Genomic DNA, 22,601 nt, shown 5'->3' on the forward strand with positions numbered 1-22,601 from the left:
ATATTATTCCCTATCTTGTCCTACTCGCGACTCCTTTGCCACTACTATACAAGTCCTATCCCCCCCCCCCCCCTCTTCACCTGGCCTTGTCTATTTCGTTAGGCCTCACACATAGCAGTCCCCGATCGCTGTCCAAGTTCCTAGTTCCGAGTCTAGTCCTGTTTCCCCTACTATTCAATATTCCCCAGTATAATTTACTCCATAATTTATAATTTCTGTCGTCATTTATTTCTTGCTTGCCCACTTTACCCGGCCCATTCTTCAGCCCTATCCGCAATGATCAGCACCCTGCCACCCACGTTATGCATGCATCCTGTTTGTCATGTTCGCTCGCCGTGCTGTGCTGCCCCTTGCCCTCCTTTCTTCCCCCCCACCCCCAAAAAAAAAAAACCCCCCTCCACACCCATGCTTGCCCTCATTCCTCCTTTTCCTTCCCGTTGCTCTAATTTGCTCACTCCTTACGACCTGCTTAAATGGATCCCCCAGCCAGGTCACATGTCATCACCCTGATTAATCAGCACGTCCGAATTGGGTTCTGCCGACTCCCCACGTGATCGCCGCTTGTGCCGTTCACCGCCTTCTATTTTAGGCAACCCGACGTCCCTTCGTCTCCCTTTTGTCCCAGCGAACAAAAAACAGTTGGCTGAGGCTGTTGAACCCGCGACGGCCTGCCTGACACTGAACCCGATCTGAACCCGCGAGCCTGAGAAAAAAGAAAAAGAGCTCTGTTGCCCTGCACCGACAGAAAGAACGTGCTAGGCCAATCCTTGGGATAAATTATATACGCTGCAGGAAATAATTATTAAGGGCAAAAAAGACGCCGCCCGACGTTCTCCACTCGCACACGCTGACCGCAACCCTCTTTCTCTCTCCGTTGCTTTGCCGCAGCCCGGTAGAACCGATATCGTGTCAGGTACGTCTTGTGCTTTTGATATGTGATTATATTTTTTAGTTACTTTTGATGATTATTATTATTTTATGCTTTGCCCTTGCTTGATGATCCACATCCCACATCCCATCATCCCAATATCCGCCCCAGGACACGCCAACACATAATATTCTCCGACATTTCTTCGCTGTAGCCGCGCTGTCTCGTGGTTTCGCGGCTCATTTCATTCACAAATGCCCTTGATCCTTTCATGTCGTGGCCGTTACCTGTCCTGTATAGGATATAATGTCCCCTCTTTTTTTCCCTCTTTCTCTCCCGATGCCATCTCCTGAACGCGTCTAGTTGCCATGGCCTTTTATATATATATATATATTATTGTTATTATTTTCCTTTTCATGTCATCGCTAGCCCTGGCTACCCAATCCAGGCCGCTTTCTACCCAGAATGCAGCCTTCTGTTTCGTTGCCTTGCGATTATTGTATGCGCCCGAATTGCTGCTGAGCTCTACTGACATTTCGTGGTTGTTTAAGACGGATGGGTTGCTAGAATTTACACGCCATGAATGCCTGGCTCTCCGACGTCGCGACTGCGAACATCCCTACCCACGATAATGGCGCCTTCACCAATAATCCTACCATCGACCCGACGATGGCTTTCCTTCATCAATCCCCTACCTCTGCCGATCCTGCCCAGTTCCAACGTATGTTCAATAATGGCGGCCCCCAGGCTATGTCACCCGGCTTCCACAACCCAAACTCGGTGATCCCTTCGAAAAGACCGCGCCCCGATGATGGGATGTCCATGTCTCCTAGGCCTGCACCAGGTGGCTTGCCAAATTCTCGTTCGCATACTCCTCAAGTGCCATATCCCGGTTACCAGGGTCCACAGATCAATGGCGGCGCATCGCAATTTCCTCAACCCCAACATGCGCCAACACCTTATCAACATCTTCAACAAGGAGGCTCTGCCAATGCCAGCCCCTCCCCCATCCCTGCGGACTTCGATCAGCAAGCCGTGCCACGGGTGCAAACTGCGTCTCCTAGCCCGTTTTCGCCCGCCGGAATGCATGTCGGTCCGCAAATCTCTCCTTCCCACTCAGATCATGGCAGCCGCGTCAATACTCCACAGAGTAGCACGTTCCCGCAGGGTCAGCCTTACGGCCAGGCTGTAGGGTCACACTTCTCGCCATCACCGGCAATGACGTCTGCTGGCATTCATCCGGCAATGCAGGCACAATTCAACCAAAACAATGCTGCCCATCTCCCGCAAGGATTTCCTCAACAACAAATGTCTTCACAACAACGCCTTTACCAAATGCAGCTCCAGAACCAAGCGCGCCAGATGCAGGCGGCCGCCTCTCCTTCAGTAGGACGCCCAATTGGCCCTGGGGGACCGGGACAGAACCCTATGCAACATCCCCACATGGCGACCATGCGACAAATTCAGCAAAATATGGCAAAACCGACGAATCCAGAAGGGTTTTTACATGTACTCCAACGGTTTTGGATATCGCGCGGCCACCCTCAAGTCAACCTATCCCCTGTTGTCAGTGGACGGCCGCTCAATCTGATGCAGCTTTATGCGACGGTCATGAAGATGGGTGGCTCTAAAAAGATTACTGCGACGAACTCGTGGCCTATTGTTGCTCAACAATTACAGTTCCCCGCCATGCAGTATCCAACAGCAGTGCAGGAAATCCGGGAACATTACATGAGGATTCTGGCTCAATATGAGCAGGCGTGGTTAAGTTCTCAACAGAAGCAATTCACAGATCAAATGCATGGTAGTCCACAGCGAGATCCAGTCGAGGGGCCTGTCGGCATTAATCCTCAAACTTCGCCAGTGAAGCCTATGGGTAACCATTCTTTCGACATGTCCGTGTCCCAACAATTCTCCCCCAGTTCCGCCCCGAACCAGCAAATACAAAACCACGCACCTCCAATACCAGTTAATGGTTTCGCGACACCCTCACAATCTAAGCCCCAGCAGAAGCATATTAATCACCAACAACGGCCGAGTCTGTCTCGAGCACCAGAGTCAATGTCACCTAACGGACGGGTTGCCCAGTTTTCGGCATCCCCTATTCAAGCGGAGAAAAAGCCGATTCCCGTCGCAACAAAAACACAACCGGGCGTCGGTGTTGGCGAGGAGTCGGCGAGTACCTCCTGGCGACAACCGATACAAGACCCGTTCAAACCTGCTGTATTTCCTGAAAGCCAATACCATGGGCCTATTATTGTGGATGAAATGTTCCAACTGGGCGAAGAAATTATACGGTTGAAACCTAACGTACCTAGCTTCTTGGAACTTGGGGTAATCGACATTCATGCTCTGACTATGAGCATTAAGTCGGGCATTCACGCGGAGATGCGAATGGCGTTGGACACCTTAACGGAGATATCCAATGAACGAACGATACAGGTTTCACTCGATAATTGCGAGGATCTGGTTGAAGCATTGATCGAATGTGCGGAGGAACAAGCTGAACTTCTTGCGGAGAATGCAGCTGAAGTTTCTGATGTTATGCTGCTACCGTCGTATGAAGAGGTTCTTCGAGGCTGCCGGCAAGAGATGGAAGCCCTACTCGATGTACCAGAGTTTGGCAGTCTAGATTACGAGCTCGATCGCGCCGTGGATCGGTTAATATGTATCACCACTATTATACGAAACTTTTCCTTTGCTGAATCGAACCTGGCTTCACTGGGTATGCCATTTGTTGTCAGATTTATGTCGACTATAATACGGTATTTAGGCACAAGAAACATGCTGTTACGAACTCATCAAAATACCCTCGATTTCATGAAAGACGCCGTCATTTATCTCAGCAATCTGTCTCATTCTATTCAACTTCCTGGAAAGGATGAAGCACTCTGTTTATTGCATTTCCTCTTATCTTTTGCCCCGACTCCTGTTCCAACCTCCTTCGGACCTAACACTATCATGTTCACACCGTACAACCCAAGCATACACAGATACATGCCTGCTGCCGTTGACAGCTTGGCCAAGCTACTTGCACGAGACGACCCCAATCGCACCTACTACAAAGCCATCTTTGCCCAAGACTTCACCTCAACACCTCCTTACGAACTCCTAACCCGAACCTTTGGCCTCTCCATCGCCGCAATCCCAGAACACATGCGGGGAAACATTGTCGCCCTAGTTGACGCCCGCAAACCACTACTGATGCAGGGCATGCTTGCCGCCGAGCTCCTATCCGGCTTCGCAGACAACAACCTCGCGCGCTCCTGGCTAGTATCCTTAGACGGGTTCGCTATCAGTCTTCTTCGCCTCGCCTGCCTCCTGAGCACAGATCGCACATCAGCGGCCGCGTCGTCAGCAGCAGTGTCAGCGCAGCACCGGCACGGCAGCCACCAGGCCGCACGGGCCGCTGAGGCGGAATTCCATGGCTATGGATCCATCACGTCGCGGGCGCTGGCGGTGCTTGTGCGCCTTGCGCGGAAGTCAAGGATGGCAGATTCTGCCGGTAGTGGCAGTGGCAGTGGCAGCGGCAGCGGCAGTAGCAATAACAATGATAATACTGGGGGAGGAAGTGGACATGGACATGGACATGCGCATGGGAGTAAAGGGGGAGAAGTTCCGCTGGGGGTGCTGCCGAAGAAGGAGAATTTGCTAGGCGCGCTTTTGACGCCGAATATTGACCCGAATGTTGTGAGGCAGCTTTGTGAATATGCAGGGTTGGGGGATTGAAATATTCTTCTTTTCCTTTGTTTTATAATGTGTTTGTATCTTGTGTGCGTAAAGGCAGGCAGGCTAAATCTCAATTTTTTGTTTTAACATAAATGGGGGGCCGGGGGGGGGGGGGGTTAAGTTGTTTTATTTGTTCATTTCTAGGAAATGCTTTTTTTTAGTTCCTTTTTCTTGTTATATTTTATTGTCTTCTTGTATTCTTTTTAGCCGGTTTGGGCTGGGTTGGTGTGGGGCGTAGTTTTATTTTATTTTATTTTATTTTTATTTTTATTTATTTTTATTTTAGCTATTTGATAGTTTTGTGAGATGGAATGGTAAATGAAATGAGTTGAGTTGTTCGAAAGGGATTTTTCTTCTTTGCTTTTGTCGGATTGCCTCCCTTGCGGGCCGACCGCTTCCGCCCACACACTCCGCCGATCCACGTGATCGGCGATCGCAAGCTCCTATAAAAATGTAGGCTACTGGGGCAAAAGAGCTCAGTCACCACCAGCGCTGCTGGTAGAAGGGCCGATCAACCCCCGGGACCCCCAACAACACGGGACCCCCAACAAAAAAGGCCACATAGCAGCTAGCTTCTCATAATAACAACCAACTACTCCAAGAACTCCTCCATCAGCTTTGCATTAATCCTTTTTTTTTTTTTTTTTTTTTTTTTTTTTTTTTTTCAAATCTATCATAATATTATTAGGTAAGGTTATATACATACCTAATACCTATAGACTTCTCTGATCCATTTCGTAAATTGTAGCAATACTGTACACGATGAGAGAGAAGAGGGTGGGTGTGGCTGTGGCTGTGGCTGTGGCTTTGTGGTGTTCATCCATGAATAATAAATAATATGCAAAGAAAGACGGCCACAGCAGAGGACTAGAGGACTAAGAAAAAAGTGAAGGAAAAACCAATGTTTTAACCGGGAACCGAAACTGAGAGAGGAAAAAAAAGGAAAACGTTTTTAAACAATTGGTGGGAATATGTTTTTTTCCGCCCCTTCTCCCCTTTTTTTCGGGTTGAGGATTTATTGCGCTTAAACACCTGCGCTGCGGAAGGGATGGGTTAAGATGGAATGCAATATTAAATAGAACAGGACATGCGAATGAGGAAGTGAGAACTGTGTCGACTGGACAAAGGAATCCGGGCTTGTTTGGTCTCTCATTTTTGTTTTTCCCTCTTTTTCCCCACTAGAATTTTCGGTCCAATAGGAATTGTTGTATTTCCGGTTTCCGCCAGCCCTAAATTATTTCCGTGATTGTCAGCAAAAACAATTGCATTTGAATTTCGTGGAGGTTAGGTAAAATGTTGTTCTTCTTTTTGTTTATTTTTATAACTGGGTAGGGTTTCTGTTTAATCCGCAAACCGAAGATCCTGGGGAAGTAGTAAAAGGGAGAATAAACACAAATACACACCTTAACAACGACATGCCCGTTTAATCGATTGATATAAATGTCCTTAGAATTCGGTTCTATCCCTAGAGTTTTCGCCAGATCTGAACATAGCGCATCAACATCTCCCTCGGTTTTCTGGATCTTGGTCTCCTGCTTGGTGCCTCCAGCTTTGGTCACGAGGTAGACGGGTAATTGGTTTGAAGGGGTACGGCGGATGAAGTAGGGGAGGTTCGTGAGCGGGAGAGGAGGATGTACCGGAGCAGGCTGGGTGGAGGTGGCGGATTTGGTGGCTTTTGTGGACTTGGATTGCGAGAACGGTCGAGGGATTCGGGTTGTGATATGACGGGTTTGTGTGGCGAGGGATGAAAACGACCGCTTTGGTGGTTCTAGGTGCAGTTAGATATTTATTCTTTAAATATAATGCACTCGTCGTCCGAGTGGTTTGTCAATCCATCGTGGGTGCTATGGATGGCACTGCTGGTGTAGAAGGAAAGGGCAATATTTACGAGATCTGAATGTTCGCGTCCGCGACAGGGATTGTGATAGCGACGAAAGTGACCGCTTGTTAGAGAGGCATGACGAGTTTGATCTAAGACATAACGAGAGCATTGAGGATTTTTGGCGAAGCACCGGTGAGATGGATGATGAAGGGAGGAGGGCGGCCATATTGAAAGCTCATCAGAATGAATAGACAAAGAAAGGGCTGTTGAGTTCAAAGGCGGGAATTTACGAATTAGAGATTAGGCAAGGAGGATTAGACTTGAGGAACACAGATGTCAGTACAGCTTGCTGGCCCTTCAGTAGTTGGTAGGAATCCTTTTCCTATTCTTCCCCACGACGCTGGACGTTCTGTGCAGCCGGTTTATTTGTGGTCGTGAATCCGGTCTTTGATATCAGATTTTTTGCCAATCGAAGCTTGGCTGGGCCTTCAAAACTCGCTAGCATGTTCCTGGTCTAGCGTAGACTTCGTGCGGCTCCCACTAACATTTTCGACATCGCCAACTTCAAAGTTCCATTTCGAACAAGTTCGCTAGCAGCCCGCAATCGTATCAGCCCGCAATCGTATCAGCTAGAGACTTGTATCCCATCTCACCACGCCTGCCGCTACTTTCTGTGCGCTGTCCTTTTCGCCATGGCAGACAACGTACCTCCGTCTGCTGACACCCTGCTAAAGGGTGCGGCTTCGCGCTCCGCAAAGTCCCCCGAAGAGATCGCCAAAGAATATGACCTTCTGCCAAAACTCATGCCCTACCTTGACCGCCATCTCGTTTTCCCCTTGCTCGAGTTTGCGTCTGGCCAGGAAGAAGAAGATGAACAAGTTGACGAGATTACCAAAGCGAAATATGAACTTCTGAAGCATACAAACATGACAGACTATGTCGCAAACCTTTGGCAGGAAATCAACAACTCCGATTCCATGCCTGAGGAATTCGTCAAAAAGCGGGAAGAAGTCGTGCAGAAACTCCAGCAGTATGTCGAGGACAGCAATAAGATCACAGAGCTTTTGCAGGATGACAACGTGGTCAGCAACCTGCGAAACGACAAGGCCGCGAACTTGAAGTTCCTTGAAGAACAACATGGTGTGACGCTGGATATGGTTAATATCCTTTACGACTATGGCCGATTCCAATACAGCTGCGGCAGCTATGCAAACGCTGCTGAACTACTCTACCAGTTCCGTGTCCTGTCCACTGATAACGACAAAGTTGCCTCTGCTACGTGGGGAAAGCTTGCCTCGGAAATCCTGACCACCAACTGGGAGGCTGCGATGGAGGAGGTTCAAAAAGTAAAGGAATCTATCGACACCCGCCTGTTTAACAACCCGCTCGCTCAGCTCCAGCACCGCACCTGGTTGATCCACTGGTCCCTCTTCCCCTTCTTTAACCATGACCCTGCCCGTGACACTCTTACCGACCTCTTCTTCTCCCCCGCCTACATCAACACCATCCAGACCGCTTGCCCGTGGGTTCTTCGATATCTTGCTTCTGCAGTTATCACCAACCGCGGTCGTGCACACAAGAATACCTCACTGTATCAAAAGCAGTTGAAGGACCTCATTCGCGTTGTACGACAGGAACAATATGAATACCAAGACCCTATCACGGACTTCATTAAGGCGTTGTATATCGATTTTGATTTTGAGGAGGCTCAGAAGAAGCTGGGAGAGGCTGAGGAGGTTTTGAGGAATGATTTCTTCCTTGTTGCCGCCGCAGATTCATTTGTGGATGCGGCAAGACATTTGATTTCGGAGAGCTACTGCAAAATCCACCAACGGATTGATATCAAGTATGTTGTTTCCTTTTACCTCAGAAATATTGCACGTCAAACTAACAGCGAATGTGTAGGGACCTATCTACTAGACTTGGCCTGAACCAAGACGAAGGTGAGAAATGGATTGTCAACCTAATTCGTGACACGCGTGTCGATGCGAAGATCGACTACAAAGAAGGGACCGTTCTTATGAACCACCCACCACAATCAGTGTATCAACAAGTCATTGAGAGGACCAAGGGCGGATTTTTCAGAACACAAGTATTGAGGTAGGGTTTTGTTTTAGCCCCCTTCCTCTTCATTCTGTATCAGTATAAACTTACTAATCTAACCGTCGAAACAGTGCCGCTGTCGCCAAATAAGTATAAAAACGAGAACAAAGAAAAGAGTAAAATATAGAAATTAGGAGTTGAATTTAAAGAATGAGAAACGGATAGGAAATGGGATTTAATGATATACCACACGACCTACTCTTATCCTTCTTTATTTTAATCCCCCCGCTTCTATTCTTCTCTTTTGCGCTAGAAAAAAAACTCTCTTGCACGCGACAAACTTTCCTGATTTTGTTTTATTCCGCGAGACCTCTTTTTTCGATCTACCCCCATGAGGAATGGCTGTTTGGCATCTGGCTGGCGTTTCGTTTTCCCTTAAAAAATATTTGTCGTTATTTGACTCGGAAATTTTACATACTACCTGTTTCTTCCTGTTCCTTTGTTCCTTCTCCCATATAATATATGGTTTTCCTAGTAGTTGTAGATATCAGAGGGGCATGGGTGGTAGGAAGGATTAGTTGTTGATTGAACCTACCGAGCTTGCTTTGGGCTATGGCTATTCGTCATTCTTCGAAGAAAAACGTAGAGCATGTTTATGATCATTTGTATGTACATGTACAATGAGGACAACCTACCTATGTGCTCCCAAGAAATGTGAACCAAGCTGGCATTGACTTGGCTTCTGAAGGTGATTCCGCATGCGATTAGGGTCGTTAAATATGGGCATATGCATTATAGCGGCAGCAGTCGTACCTGACCCGGGAAGGGTTTCCCGGGTTTTGAGAAGCCTGAGTGGCCAACCGGCGATTTTGGTCTCTTCCTAGACGGGGGAGGGGCTTCGCGATGAAGCTCTTTGGGTGTTTTACGTAATTGGAAAGTCAACGCTCCCTGTCCCCGAGAGATATGAACGAAACGGAGGGGGAGATTAAGACACTGGAAAGGAGTCTGTAGAATGTACAGTACAGCTCGGGGCGATCCCGGAGGAATCTCCCCATTTTCCAAACAGCTGGAGTTCCCTTAAAACGCAGAAGCGGGACTGTGGAACCTTTAGTAGATAATACAGGGGATTTGGGGCCAGACAGAGTGACGTGACGTTGTATAAGTATCAGCTGCCTCATTTCTATACGGATTTTTTGATAAGGAAATGCTGGCATGTCTTTTTTATTCGCCAATGTCGAGGAAGATAAATAGAGGGTTTCGGTTCAGCTATTGTCCGCTGGCTTCTCGCAAGGGCATTAATAGAACATTTCCGGATATAACCCACGCCGGGCTTAGCAATATTCCACCGCAGTTGTTTTCCTATAGAGCTATGTCCCGCCGAAAGGAGGGGCCCTTTGATTCCAAAAACGCGAGCCAAAAGGTACTGGGTTCGGGGGCTAGCGGCATTTCACTGGATTCAGCCATGTCAGAAGGCATCATGGCCAATCTACAGTTCGCATCCGTGTTGATAGAGACGGCGTGGGGCATGGATTATCTTGATAAAAAGGGCGTCGGGGTGTCACGGTTGGATGAATGATTCCGCTTGAGAGGATAAACTATAGCAGGAATTTTTGCTGCCTGGTAAACCTTGGAGGATATGACAATAACAAACTGGGTGTCCACTTCTCCCAGATTATCGGCTCAACGTCCAAGATTTCGTAGCAGACCTGGGGTAGTTGTGGCCCGGTCCAGGAGAGGGATAGAACTTCGCAGCATGTAGTGGACAGAAGGTATTTTAAGGTTTGGTTGTAGTATCGCAAGGAGTTGATGTCCTTGTCCATTTTCTAGATGGGTGTAATCGTTCACGAGAAATGTGATTCGTCCTAGGGATTGCGATTGGTGGGCAGGTTTAAAAACCATTACCCAGTGGAGGTCGATGTAAGGGCGCACATCCGGTTTTGTTGAGCATTGGTGGGAATCAGCCTCACTGGCACAAAATGGAGGTGGTTACAAGGCTTTGGCAGGAGGTGTTTAGTCTGGATGGAATACTCCAGGGGACGCAGTGGATGTTGTGCTGGTACAGTTGAACCCAGACAATAAATCAACGGCGCTCATTCATCCTGTGGGAAAGTAACTGGAACGAGTCGTGTTCTATGTTGGGTAGTTGGGGGGGTTGTTGAAACACTTTGGATGATTATTCAAAGCCAAAACGAACAGGGTTATTTGTTTCTATTATAGTAGAGGGAGGAAGGTAAATGGAGCTGAACGACGGCCAGGTCCAAGGAATATAGGAGACCCTAGGAATCAGCATATCACACCGGAACGGGAACATCTTGAGGATTTGGTTGACTACTTCTTCTGAAGCTGCATTAAAGATGGTAACTGTCTTGTACGGCTTTAGTTTCGTTTGCTGTACAGTATGAGATCGTAAGCTAACGGGAGGCTCTCGCCACCATCGCAAGTTAAACATCCCAAAATAATCAGCCAGTATCCTGAAATGGTCCATTGTCCAGTGGGTTGAGAAGTCCAGGGATTCTTCGTAGCCACCTACGGGGTTGGGGGATGATCCAAGTGCTGTATGTTCTGTTGTCCACTGCATCCCCATTTCTGTCAAAGAAAGGCGATGTATTCCGGAGCCCCTGCTGGCGCTTTCCGCGAATTGGATTAACAATGCGAAGTAATCTTGTAGTCGATATTAAGGTGGAGGATTCGAAAACGCTCATGCACAGAATTCTTTTAGCACGAAAAGTCGATTTGGATAGAAAATAGTCAAACAAGTCGATTACAGATATTTTCGCTATCCAATATTTCATTCGATACTCCGTAACTCCTCCAACTCCGAAGAAACCAATGATATCCCTCCTAATTCCATCCTTGAGAAAATAACCGCGACATCTTCGACTCCAAACACCCCAGGCCCCAAGGGGAATGCGTCGGGAGTACGATCACCTCATTGTGGGCTGGAAGGTTGGTTGGAACTTCGGGGAAGTGCTCCCTGAAGTCCAAACGCCTTTGGCGGTTTTTGAACGTGCATGATCGGATGATACGATTTGTAAATATTGACTTCAAATATTAACTTCACCACGATTGCGTCTGCCGGCTACGGTGGCCTGATGGAACGTATCTATCTCTGTTTCTCTCGCTTTCTCGTTCACGGTCGTCTATTCGATCGGCAGGTCGTTCTCGTTCCCCAACGTTTATCAACTCATTGATATACTGTGCTGATTTCCCGTTGAAAGTTTTGTGAGACATTCTCATGGCGGCGCTTTTCTCATATTCCAATGACATGGTCGCTAGATCCTCGATTTGTTGCTATGAAGAGCGTTAGATAATAGCCTTGATAAGGGGGGGGAGCGCCTGCTGTGTCCTGCGGGTAGAACATACTCGAGTAAGGGGCGTCCCAGTTATAAGATAGCCTTCGCGTCCCTGTAATATTGGTTAGATGTGATAGCAACTGCAACACGCAATGAGGTGTACATACCTGAAGGCTATATGGTCTGGCGGATGAACTAGGTCCCAAGAAAAATTGGATCTGGCTTAGGACGACGTGCCGTGATAGCCCATAGCCGGGGAGCCAATATTGCTGAGACTGAGACATTTTGTAGAAGGAAGAGATAGGAGGTATCAATGAACCTTGAGTTGATCTGATCAATATAGTTTAATCAGGAGGCATAGATAGCAATAAAGCTTGAAGGTTTAACAGGCTAGTATGCAAGCTATTATGTGGAGATTGATTCAAATGGGAAAAATAAATTCATCATATCGACGGCATGAGCGGCCTATTTATTTCTGAGAAGCAACAAGGACTGACCTAGAATCTGAAAGTCTGTGGATATTGGTATTTATTCTCTCGCGACCACTCGACCACTCTGGATGACCTCATCCAAGCTTTCAGCAGGGCTGATGGCACTAGCTTGAAGTTGCTTAGCGGTGCTTTCCCTGTTTTGGAGTTCTAGGGCCGTTTCTAGCTGGAGGATTCAAACAAGATCGCCTCGTTTACGCCGCCTCACTTTGAATAGTTCGATTGTGTCCATCCAGATCGTGCCCACTTGGCCCACACGAAACACGAGAGCTTGTATGCGCTTCGTTTCTTCGTTTCTCCGAGTGCAGGAGCGAAAGTATCGTGTTCTTCCGCGATTTGGTCATTATTGCATCGGTCTCAAATTACCCTTTCATCCTAGAGTTGACTGTTGCAGATATTCTTGTAGGACCACTAGGGGTACTTCCGAACTTTCCACAGATTGATTGGAGACGGCTGCATATCGCACTTTCTCAGCTAATAAACAAGAGGTTTCCCAATGATCGGCCGAGGTCACAGAACATTCGAGAGAGCTGCTCCCCGTTGCTGCCTGACCTTGGGCAGACAGTCGATGGGGTCACAGCAGCCTGGACTTACTCGTGCGAATGGCATGCAGAGGAGCTTTGACCATGCCCTGTTAACACACGGGCTATAGTATTTTGGGGTAGAGCTCGACTAAACAACATATGCCTGCTACTCAAACAATGCATGTAACTCGAGCTTGGGCTCCGGTTGCTTCCATTCGCGTCATGTCGTACATAACCGACGAAACTCGCCGCTTTTGACTTGTCTTTGCATTGTTCACAATCTTGTTCTCCTCTCTCCGCTTCTGATAGGCGTGGAGGGCTTTCTCTCTCCTAACGGCCTGTTCAAACGTACATTTTTTGCCACGATCTCTGGCAGTACTTCTTTGTGCAAGGTCCATGTGACAGACACGGCGCGTTATCGCATTTAGCACTCAAATAGTGACTGAAGGTCGATATTTGCCATCAAGCCTGCTGGTAATGTTTCTCGTTTCTGTTTGGATCGCACAAAAAGGATGACAGGCGGGGATTATCGCCCTAAAAAAGATCATTCCAGCCCGCGACGTCATTGGCCAATCACGTGGCACGCATGCCCTAAGTCAGACATCTTCCTCTCCCCTCCTTGTGCCTCTGCAATACAGAGATGATCGATGCTCGCTCTCTTGAACCTTTCGTGGCTATCCTACTGGTCAATGATTACATCCAATGATTACATCCAATGAGACTACATATGACGTCCGTTTAAGACAACCTCAGTTTTCCCCTCTGTTTTCTTTGAAGATGAATCCTTTGTCATTGTGGCCATGAGTCAAGTTACGGTAACTGGCCACGCTGAAGGGCATCAAAGCACTAAGCGAAGGGCTATTGTTGACGTACCCCTATCAAATAGCAAAAGCTGTTGTTGTAGGGGGCGCTCCCCCTTCTCGAGTAGAAGATCGATGGTACGCCTTGTTCACCCTAGAAACAGATATCAAAAGCCTTATTTCAACCGTGGTTAGGTCGTTGAGATGCGAATGTTTATTTCGTGGAAGCAAGGATCAATGGCATTCTTCAAGTTCCGATTAATGAGATTACATCATCTATTATATGGTTCAAACCGGGAATTTGGAACAAACATAAAAAAATCTTCATCTCAAATGGATGAAAATTGAATTGTGGTCCGCTCCCGCCAAAGTCCTACTTAAATGCTGGGACCCGCGCCTACAGGGCGGGTTGACCCGACACCTAAGATATTGGAACTGGGCAACTTGAGATATATTCGGGCGGGTTTGTTCGGCCATTTTTGCGGTGCTATATGCTTTTTGGAATATCACCAATTCGACTCAACCTGCGCCCCAAAAGTTATAACCCGAGATTCCTCGTAAAATGGAAAGGGCTACCAGTCACGGTTTATAGTATCGTTGATACTTCCAATGGATGGCCCACAAAGTCCCCAATTTGCAATATCGACTATAGAGCTACGACGTGGGGCTGAATTGTTCTCCAAGGGTGATCTTCAAAATCGTGTTCGACATCAGCGCGACCCTGTTCCACGGCGCTGTATCGAGAAAGCTCTGTTAACATGATTTCAAAATTTTTGATAAAGGGCTCGCTACAGCAGCCTTAGAAACGTGACAGTGCTTATCATTAATATCCGATGGAAGGAACTAAAAACATAGCTATCATTATTGCTGAATCGGAGCTCGTTGCATCTGCCTCTCCTGATATGTTGAAAGCATTTATAATTGGTTCGTACAACATGCCTTAGTACCTGCCCCTGAGGATCGCAGTATGCAAATCACCAGGTATAAACAAAATATGCTAAGCAGCAGAGGGGCCTATTAGAACAAATAATAATCCATTATTGTGAGGAAGCACCGGCATTACGGCGCAAAGTGAATATCCTGGTGGTCAACTTTGCAATCCTCAGGACAACGCAAGATCGATTTTTAATAAACTAATAAAAGCGGCGCGCCTTGTAGTCTAAATTGTAATAGTCAGCTCCTCAGTATTCCGCACTATTTAACGAATTCGGGGTCGCTGGTTTTTCCTCACCGCTGACCGTTGGTACCTGAGCTATTTGAAGTGAGGCGACACGAATTGAAAGGAAAAGAGCGAAAACAATGCCGATGTTTAAGCAATGCACGGATTGCCATAGGTGGCCAATCCCCATTCGAGAAGTAGAAGGGGGCCTGCATCTAGATTCCAGCGACATACAAGCTACCAGTCACAGTTCGCAAAATTTATGGAAGAAGATTTACGGTTGATCAATTGGATTGATTTTTAAGAAATAAATGGAAGACGAGACGAGACCAATTGATAGACGCAGCCTAGATTTTCGCTGATTATCTTTCGCAACTGTGCGTGGAGTCCAGAATGTGGATAGCAGTGGTTACCTCATATTTCTAGCAGCCAACCCACAAAAGCACCGACTATATGCATCTGAATGGGGAAAGGATTCAAATTGTCATATTGCTTATATAATTTGAGACTATCACAGTCTCTTGGAGATCCTGTTTTGAGGCAGAACTGCCTTTATAAATGCAAGCTTGATATGTGCTGCAAACTAATTGAGACAAAAGCGGGCGCGAGATATCTTGAATGCTGAGCAAAACCAGGGGACATTCACAAGAGACCATTTTTAAGCGAAATCACGATAATAGTATCCCTAGAGATCTTGAGAATGGGATATTGCTCCAGTGGTTGATTAGTTATCTGCTGGTTTCCCCTCATACCCCCCCAGGCTGAGTAAAGGATTACTTGAGAGATAGGTTAGGAGCGCGAAGGAGAGAGGAAATGTGGCCATTTAGCTCATGGCTCGGGAAAGAAACCTAACCATCTTGCATCGAGTCTATGCTGCCAAGGTTGCTAGCACACACATACGCACACACACAGATGAGGGCATTTTCTTTCGTTTTTGAAAATAAAAGACATTGGTAAAGTAGTCACCGGATGCAAAGGGATTTGTTTCCTAGTTCCCTTCAATGCCACACAGTTCCTATTGGGAGATTCGGGCGCACATTTCGTGAAAGCGGGGGAAATTTATAAGAAATTAGAAAGTGGGTGTAGACCCGAAATAGAAGAATTCAAGATACTCAATCAGTGAATGACCTCTTTATGCGTGCTTGTAAAATGCCACCCACATGGCATTTCAATTCCAAACTTGGATACATGCATAGCTACTACATACCTTTCTCCTTGGGAGCCCCTCTCTTCCTTTCTTCCGCGCCATGCACTCTTCTTCGGTAAGGGATGATTTATAAATGTCGCTTCCGGGTAGCCAACCCCACGCGTGTAACCCCAGAAAATTTCCATGCCCTTCTCCTAGATGCGGCATTATCAACAATAAGGATGTGTGAAATTCATGCAAAAGGAACATCATCCAGGGGTTGGCAAAGTTTGTAATATGCGCCCCGGTGCTCTGGGGACCCGGAAAGGAACCCCCCGGCCGAAAAAGTAGCTCTTGTCTCCAATGGCAAGGTACATGTTCATTGACACCGTGACTTGTTTGCATATCCATTGGACATGAAAGTCAGCCGACATAATTGAAGCACACGATATAACTAACCGGGCTCACCGGAGGGCCCCATGTGGAGGGCTTGCGGTTCCTTTCACAAGGCCGGCTTGAAACCTGAGGAATGTCTTCCGATAAAGGCAAGGGAAGTAAGGAACCCGCTCGCGGGGGATCGGAGCCACGATGGAATCTAACTCATATCGACATCAGAAACATTATGAAAGAATTAATTGAATATTCAAATCGCATGTGGCAAGACGCAGTTAACGTTGGTTTCAGGAAAACAAGGACAATGAGGTGAAACGCAAAACACGAAAGAAGGGGGGAAATGAAAAAGAAAAAGAAAGAAAGGAAACAAGAAAACCTCACCGTTGGGCGGGCGTTGGGGATGAAAACTGAAATCTTGGAACATCGCCTCACTTTCACGTTTCCATCACATACTAGGAGAGGCTTTTTTCCAGCGCGTAGCCAGCCCACGGAATATCCCGTCATATTTCGATTCCAGCAACAAAACCCGGAAAATATGATGTTCAGCGAGGCGCCCCAGGCCCCTAGTTCCTCAGTTGCCCACAGAACTAGAAGTTGCCGGAGAAGAGTTCGATAAGAAACTATTTTTGATCGCCCAGCTATGCCTCCGTGGCTCCAGGTGGCTCAACTGGTCCCTATTAGAAAGGGGAAGGGGCAGGGCGGAGAGACAGAACAAGTGAGGCACTCAATGGCAGTGGGAGAAGGATTTGGCAGGCTGGGTCCTTCTTTTTTTAACCCTTTTCATTCGTCGGAAGGTGCGGACGTCTGGTATCTCCCTCACCACTAAATCCTCGCGACGAATTGTTATTCTTTCTTACCTAGCGTATCATTCGATTAATCATGATGCCACGGAGCTGTAGTTCGAAGAGTAGCAGAGGGTAAAGATTCCTTTTGTTGCCCCCCCAGGGAACGAACCCCCACCCCAAACCCTCAATAAATTATATCTGTTAGCTCGCCCGGGCGGATCTGGGAGATTTTGTTGTGTGTGTGGGGGGGGGGGTTCTAAATAGTGGCATAGGTTAGTTTGGGTGAGTTGGAGCAATTGGCTGATAAGGAGAAGAGGCCGTTCTGGTCTCAGCAAAAAAATATAGGCTGCTTGTGGATGCATTTGGAATATAGCTGTTGGTTCGCTTATGGATCTTAATATCTTAATATTGTGATATATACCTCATAAGACGAAAGAAGCATGGGAACTAGAAAGTGCAGGCACAATTACAACGATAAGGAAGGAATGGGATTGAACATGTGTATGGACTGGAAGAAGGAAATAAAAGCTGTTCTCGTTAAATATTCTTTCTATTTTTCTCTTTTTTAATACATGAGACCTAAGCTCATTCTGGTCATTTGTTTCATAAATTTAATGAATCACTCTTGAGGTGGTATGTATGGGTTTATAAGCATATTGCTAAACCTAAAGAGTTTGAAAGGAAAGGATTTTCTTGTTAGCAGGACGTCCTTCATTTGTTTTCGATGTTCGTTCAATGTTCCCCTCTTAGAGCGTAGACACCACACATGCATACGAAATGACTTACTTCTCAAGTTTCTCCTTCCCCCTAACTTCCTCCACCAACATGGGCATCCGCACGACATTAAAGTCCTCATACAGCTCTTCAATCTCATTCAAATACTTCTTCTGCATTTTCCGTCTGGCCTTGCACTGCTCGCATGAGCTGTCCTTACCGGGGAAAAGCAGCTGGTTGACCACGATGCAGTGTGTATCGATTTGATAGCTTGTAAGCTCTTGAATCATCCGCTCGGTCTCATACAGGGACAAGAACTCCGCGATGCACACGCAGACGAAAGTCGTTAGGTCGGCATCTTTAAATTGCGCATTCACTTCTCCTATGGTCTCTCGTAGCGATTCCATCTTCGAGAGGATCTCGTCCAGGTTTTGGCCACCGGGGAGCCCGCCCCGTGCTCCAAGTACGGAGTTCAGCATTGGGCCGAATTGGGAAGATAGTTGAGATAGCTTGCCGAGGGCCTTTTCAAGGACAGTAGGGAATTGGAGGAAGCGGAGGGTATGACCTGTTGGTGCGGTGTCGAATATGATTACTTCGTATGAGAGAGATTTGACTTGTTTCAGGACTTCGGCGAACGACATGGCTTCGTCAACACCAGGTATCTATATGATATTTTGAACGTTAGAATCTTACCTGATAAAAATACTCCTCTCCAAAAAGGCAACTTACACTAAATGCCAAATCCTGCATCATGCCACCTAGCCCCAATCCACCCATGGGATCATCTGCCTGATCACCCCCCGCAGCAAGGAGATCTTGTATGCTTCCATTAGGGTCAATTTCCATAGCACTCAAATTATCGAAGCCGTCGATCAGTCTCGCTTCCTTTCCAAACTTCTGACCAAAGGCATCACTCAGGTTATGGGCCGGGTCGGTGGATATGAGCAGTACAGACTTGCGGACTTTGGCAAGCTGGATCGCTAGCGAACATGATGTAGTTGTCTTGCCGACACCACCTTTCCCGCCGACGAATACCCAGCGAAGTGTCTTTTGGTCTAGGAGATTTTGTAGGGTGGGCTCAAGCGACTCGTCCCCGGAGACTATGGCGGTGGATGACATTGTGGCTGTGAAATTTGGATCTGTTGGTTTGGTGTAGATGTAGAGGTAGGTGCTTCAAAGCGGGGAGTTTTGAAGGTCAGATGTATGTGGCCAAATACGTCTTCGAGTGGTGTAGTTCAAAGCAAGGGTCTCTTATCAAGGTGTATTGGTGGGGCGAGGGAGATGCGGGGTGGGGGAGACTGAGCGCTCGAGCTCAACAAGCGTCGCGAAGGTTGTGAAGGACAGAAGATGACACGAAAACTAGCTCTTGACAGTTAGTTTACGTTCATTTGTTGACTCTCCCATGAAGTCTGTTGGCTTGAGCAAGCGACATCTTCTGGAAGATTCTCTCTAGATGAAAGTTGATCTTGCTTTCGTCTAGTTTAGAGCTGGCTGCTGGGCTTCGGCTTACCTGGAATTCAAGGTTTTTGATAGGGGAAACAAGATGATGGGATATCGTCTTTACACTTTCTAAGATTATTGTTTTATATCCTAACCAATAGCTGGCCACTTATGGAGTATACCCAAAGTCATATATGATGTGCTGAGGATAAGGTGGGCGGTATTATGATCTTCCGGCCCGTTTAATCGACGACAAGCGTCATAAGCGCGCGAAACAAGCGGAACTCATCACACGCGGATGAAGTCAACTTGAAACTTCTTTTCCATCGATTTGAATCTCACGGTCGACGCAGAATTAAACTCAAAACATGGGGTCTTGTCTTGCTTCCGGGGCGTATTTATCCACCCCAACTTGAGCTTAACTCTATCTATCCATGAATGTAAAACCCAGCGACCTTCACCAGCTCAAATCATAACTACTACATTATATCTAGCTTGCAAAATAACCTAGGAATTTAGAGGTAGAGGATTCGACGCCCCACACAGCGTCATTGCATTGAGTTCGGAAACAGTGATCAAAGGTGTACAGTCATCAACCCCTCGGCGCTTCCCGATGGAGAGCCCCGCGGTTACCCCGGATATCGCAACTCAACACCTGCATCCATTGCTGCTACTCCACTGTTCCTGTCCCGCTTTTATCAGGTATTATAACTATATCTGTGCTACTTCTTTCCAAAAATTGTTTGATTCTCTATTTCTCACTTCATCCTTATCCATGTAATATTCCAAGCTGATTACCCACGAAATTCAATTCATTCGCCCCCTGGCCACCCACCCTACATTGCCGGCCCGAAAAGCTCTCCATCGGGAAAATATTACCCACTGCCGAAAGTTGAAGCAAACGGACAATTAAAACATCCCGGAACCGAAACCGAGTGTCGAATTTTACTACTGAATAAGAAAAATTAAAAATTAAAAATTAAACCCTTGAAGAAGCAGCGCCATAGCTTCATTCCCCCAGAAACCGAAAACAAACCACTCCTCCACATTAAGTAATCACCGACCGAAGGGAGAAAAAAAAACAACAAAAAAAGGGAAAATGACAGACCGCGACCCTATAACCTGCCATGTTCTGAACACCATCAACGGCACCCCAGCCCCCGGGCTCGCCTGCACCCTCACCCTCCACAGCATCCTCCTGCCCCCGGGCGTCCCGCAACCCGCCAACCTCCCCGTAACCCTCCACGCCGCCACCGACGCCGACGGCCGCATCAAACACTGGCTCCCATACTCTACCTCATCGTCTGCTTCCACATCTTCCCCAACCTCCACGACCTCCCCCCCCACCACGGGAACCGCAACGACATCCCCAACAACCACCCCCTCAGCGCCAACCACGGCAGCAGCCACCGCAGGCCCCTCCATCCGCTCCCTCCTCGCCTCCATCCACGAGCAGCACAGCGGGCAGCAGCGGTCGATCTGGTCGCTGCGTATCCGGAATGTGGGCGAGTGGTACGCTGAGCAAGGGGTGGAGAGCTTCTGGCCGGAGGTTGAGGTGCGGTTTTTGGTCAAGGGGAGTGAGCGGTGGGATGGGTGGAGGCATTATCATGTTCCGGTATTGTTGGGACCGTGGAATTATGGGACGTATCGGGGGTCATAAAGGGGGTTTTAATTGTGCTTAGAGGAGTTGGTGGGGGTTTCTTCCCTTGGGGGAAAGGGGAGAGGGGGTTCTTTTGCTTCTTTCCTTGCTCCCCTTTTGTGTGAAGTGTTGTTTTCCTGGATGAGATGGATAATGGAGGATTGTTGCGTTGGGTGGAGGTAATTATCCTTTATTGTTTTGTATCTTTCTCTATTTCTTCCGCGCTTGTTATCAAAAAATTGATGGGAGTATTTTGCAGCAGGGAACTGCAATCGTCACACAAAGTTACGGGTAGTTTCAACTTGCGCAAGTCGGGCCCGATGTATCTGCTACTATTTAATTTCCTCCTGATGAGCTTTGTTGAATAATAATAATTATTAAATAATCTATGCCTCGTTGAACCGTTTGTATGCATGCGCTAATGCCCTTCTTTTTTGTCTACCCAGGTAGCACATGTTGCTTTTCCCTCTGTTATGGCAGGGAAGGTGACACAGTGCCTGAAGCGTTGTTTCACTCAAGTTGAAAATTAACAGTGCAGGTGAGATTGATGGCTTTTGATAGCAGCTGTACTATCATTACTTTTAGACGCGCATATTAAGCTAGAAGGGTAAGTGAAAGGGAAGCTGCAATGAACAGATAATGCAAAGCATACATAGGAAGCTCTACCCTTCCTCTACATAATATAGCCAATAGTTAACCTCCCCGATCAAATATCAAATGCCCTTCTCGATCAACCTTGTACCGCCACACCAAAATTTGTATGTAGTTAGTGTTACATTTGAAACAAACATAACAAACAAATTAAGGTACTGCATATGAATTTTGGTGTGGCAGTACAAGGTGATTGAGAAGGTTATTGGCTGTTATAGTAACATATATTTCTTATATATTTGCTAAAATTGTTTCTGTAGTTATGATATTTTGAACCCTCTACAGCATACTCCCTCTGTATTTCCCCCAGATTCTTAACACAAACACTTGCAGCCAGAACACACGTCATCATCCACGGCGGGAAACTGGTTCTGTTGGGGTCCCAATCGGACAATAATCTAGGCTAATCGTGCCCAACATGGCCAGTCTCGCTAGCTTATATAATTTAGCGTGACCCCGCCTTATTCTTCTGGGATATTTGTGATTAGAACGTATTTTGCAAGGCTCACACGGAAATTACCTATTTTGCTTACTCGGTTGCACGAAGCCTGCTTTTTAAAATTTGCCAACAACTCTCATCTAATTGGAACAAGTTGGTGCAGCCATTCATGTGCACTCTTACACACATGTATATTCCAAATCAAGTTAGTGAAATCCAAATCAGGCTAGTGACATCTCATTGTAGCTCTTATTATAACTACTACGTACCTACCACAAGCTAGATATCCACCCCCAGTTTATGAATACACCAAGGTTTGATTTTACAAGCTCTTTGGATAGTGCAATTTAATGAAACCCACCTTGTACTTGGCAACTTAAGCAGTTATTTATAGGATTTTATGTGCGCCAAGAATTACGCGCGCGCAAGCTCTTGGAGTTCTAACTCGTGCGTTCGCTTCCCTCACCACATCCGTGGTTGGTGACTTGTATCTTTTATACTCCATAAGCTCACCCACCATACAGAAGATATCTAGATAAAAAAATCAATATCTTCAACATAACATCAGATATGAGTAAGATATTAATGATAGAAGTATATTTTTGAGTAGAGAATATAGTAAGTAGTAGTATTAAAGAATTTAAATACATTAAAGCTTTTTACTATTAACTTGAAATCACTAGTAGAT

The 22,601-nt window shown here is 46.8% G+C and overlaps 9 protein-coding genes across 10 annotated transcripts; 5 read left to right on the plus strand and 4 right to left on the minus strand.

Moving 5' to 3' along the window:
- The first annotated feature begins 378 nt into the window (after window positions 1-378).
- BDBG_06302 (arid/bright domain-containing protein) lies at window positions 379-4,739 on the plus strand. Its single transcript, XM_031722552.1, has 2 exons — window positions 379-913; window positions 1,420-4,739. Exon 2 carries the CDS (start codon window positions 1,448-1,450, stop codon window positions 4,595-4,597), a length of 3,150 nt encoding a protein of 1,049 aa, XP_031579346.1. The 5' UTR covers window positions 379-913; window positions 1,420-1,447; the 3' UTR covers window positions 4,598-4,739.
- Window positions 4,740-5,168: 429 nt separating this feature from the next.
- Window positions 5,169-6,883, minus strand: BDBG_06303 (mitochondrial large ribosomal subunit L49). Its single transcript, XM_002623409.2, has 3 exons — window positions 6,486-6,883; window positions 6,001-6,365; window positions 5,169-5,826 (listed from the first exon to the last, which is right to left on the minus strand). The coding sequence occupies exons 1-3, from the start codon at window positions 6,643-6,645 to the stop codon at window positions 5,776-5,778; spliced, it is 576 nt and encodes a 191-aa protein (XP_002623455.1). The 5' UTR covers window positions 6,646-6,883; the 3' UTR covers window positions 5,169-5,775.
- On the plus strand, window positions 5,264-9,806 carry BDBG_06304 (eukaryotic translation initiation factor 3 subunit E). Its single transcript, XM_002623410.2, has 3 exons — window positions 5,264-8,265; window positions 8,325-8,519; window positions 8,594-9,806. The coding sequence occupies exons 1-3, from the start codon at window positions 7,112-7,114 to the stop codon at window positions 8,610-8,612; spliced, it is 1,368 nt and encodes a 455-aa protein (XP_002623456.1). The 5' UTR covers window positions 5,264-7,111; the 3' UTR covers window positions 8,613-9,806.
- A 25-nt stretch (window positions 9,807-9,831) lies between these two features.
- Window positions 9,832-10,038, plus strand: BDBG_06305 (uncharacterized protein; the record flags this gene model as incomplete). Its single annotated transcript, XM_002623411.2, has 1 exon — window positions 9,832-10,038. The coding sequence occupies one exon, from the start codon at window positions 9,832-9,834 to the stop codon at window positions 10,036-10,038; it is 207 nt and encodes a 68-aa protein (XP_002623457.2).
- Window positions 10,039-10,635: 597 nt separating this feature from the next.
- On the minus strand, window positions 10,636-11,046 carry BDBG_06306 (uncharacterized protein; the record flags this gene model as incomplete). Its single annotated transcript, XM_031722553.1, has 1 exon — window positions 10,636-11,046. The coding sequence occupies one exon, from the start codon at window positions 11,044-11,046 to the stop codon at window positions 10,636-10,638; it is 411 nt and encodes a 136-aa protein (XP_031579347.1).
- A 473-nt stretch (window positions 11,047-11,519) lies between these two features.
- Window positions 11,520-12,039, minus strand: BDBG_06307 (uncharacterized protein; the record flags this gene model as incomplete). Its single annotated transcript, XM_002623413.1, has 3 exons — window positions 11,520-11,753; window positions 11,826-11,867; window positions 11,923-12,039. The coding sequence occupies 3 exons, from the start codon at window positions 12,037-12,039 to the stop codon at window positions 11,520-11,522; spliced, it is 393 nt and encodes a 130-aa protein (XP_002623459.1).
- A 425-nt stretch (window positions 12,040-12,464) lies between these two features.
- Window positions 12,465-15,530, plus strand: BDBG_17359 (uncharacterized protein). Its single transcript, XM_031725098.1, has one exon. The coding sequence runs from the start codon at window positions 13,568-13,570 to the stop codon at window positions 13,760-13,762; it is 195 nt and encodes a 64-aa protein (XP_031579348.1). The 5' UTR covers window positions 12,465-13,567; the 3' UTR covers window positions 13,763-15,530.
- A 1,609-nt stretch (window positions 15,531-17,139) lies between these two features.
- Window positions 17,140-19,579, minus strand: BDBG_06308 (ATPase GET3). Its single transcript, XM_002623414.2, has 4 exons — window positions 19,255-19,579; window positions 18,474-19,103; window positions 17,817-18,406; window positions 17,140-17,695 (listed from the first exon to the last, which is right to left on the minus strand). Exons 2-4 carry the CDS (start codon window positions 18,861-18,863, stop codon window positions 17,650-17,652), a joined length of 1,026 nt encoding a protein of 341 aa, XP_002623460.1. The 5' UTR covers window positions 18,864-19,103; window positions 19,255-19,579; the 3' UTR covers window positions 17,140-17,649.
- Window positions 19,416-21,990, plus strand: BDBG_06309. 2 transcript variants are annotated; one of them, XM_031722555.1, is made up of 2 exons: window positions 19,416-21,002; window positions 21,270-21,990. In XM_031722555.1, the coding sequence occupies exon 1, from the start codon at window positions 20,284-20,286 to the stop codon at window positions 20,842-20,844; it is 561 nt and encodes a 186-aa protein (XP_031579350.1). In that variant the 5' UTR covers window positions 19,416-20,283; the 3' UTR covers window positions 20,845-21,002; window positions 21,270-21,990. The 2 variants fall into 2 exon arrangements, with proteins under 2 accessions (XP_031579350.1, XP_031579349.1); XM_031722554.1 differs by having other exon boundaries at window positions 19,416-21,990.
- The last annotated feature ends 611 nt before the right edge of the window (window positions 21,991-22,601 follow it).

The sequence above is a fragment of the Blastomyces gilchristii genome (assembly GCF_000003855.2).
Source record: "Blastomyces gilchristii SLH14081 genomic scaffold supercont1.13, whole genome shotgun sequence".
Classification (NCBI taxonomy): Eukaryota; Fungi; Ascomycota; class Eurotiomycetes; order Onygenales; family Ajellomycetaceae; genus Blastomyces; species Blastomyces gilchristii.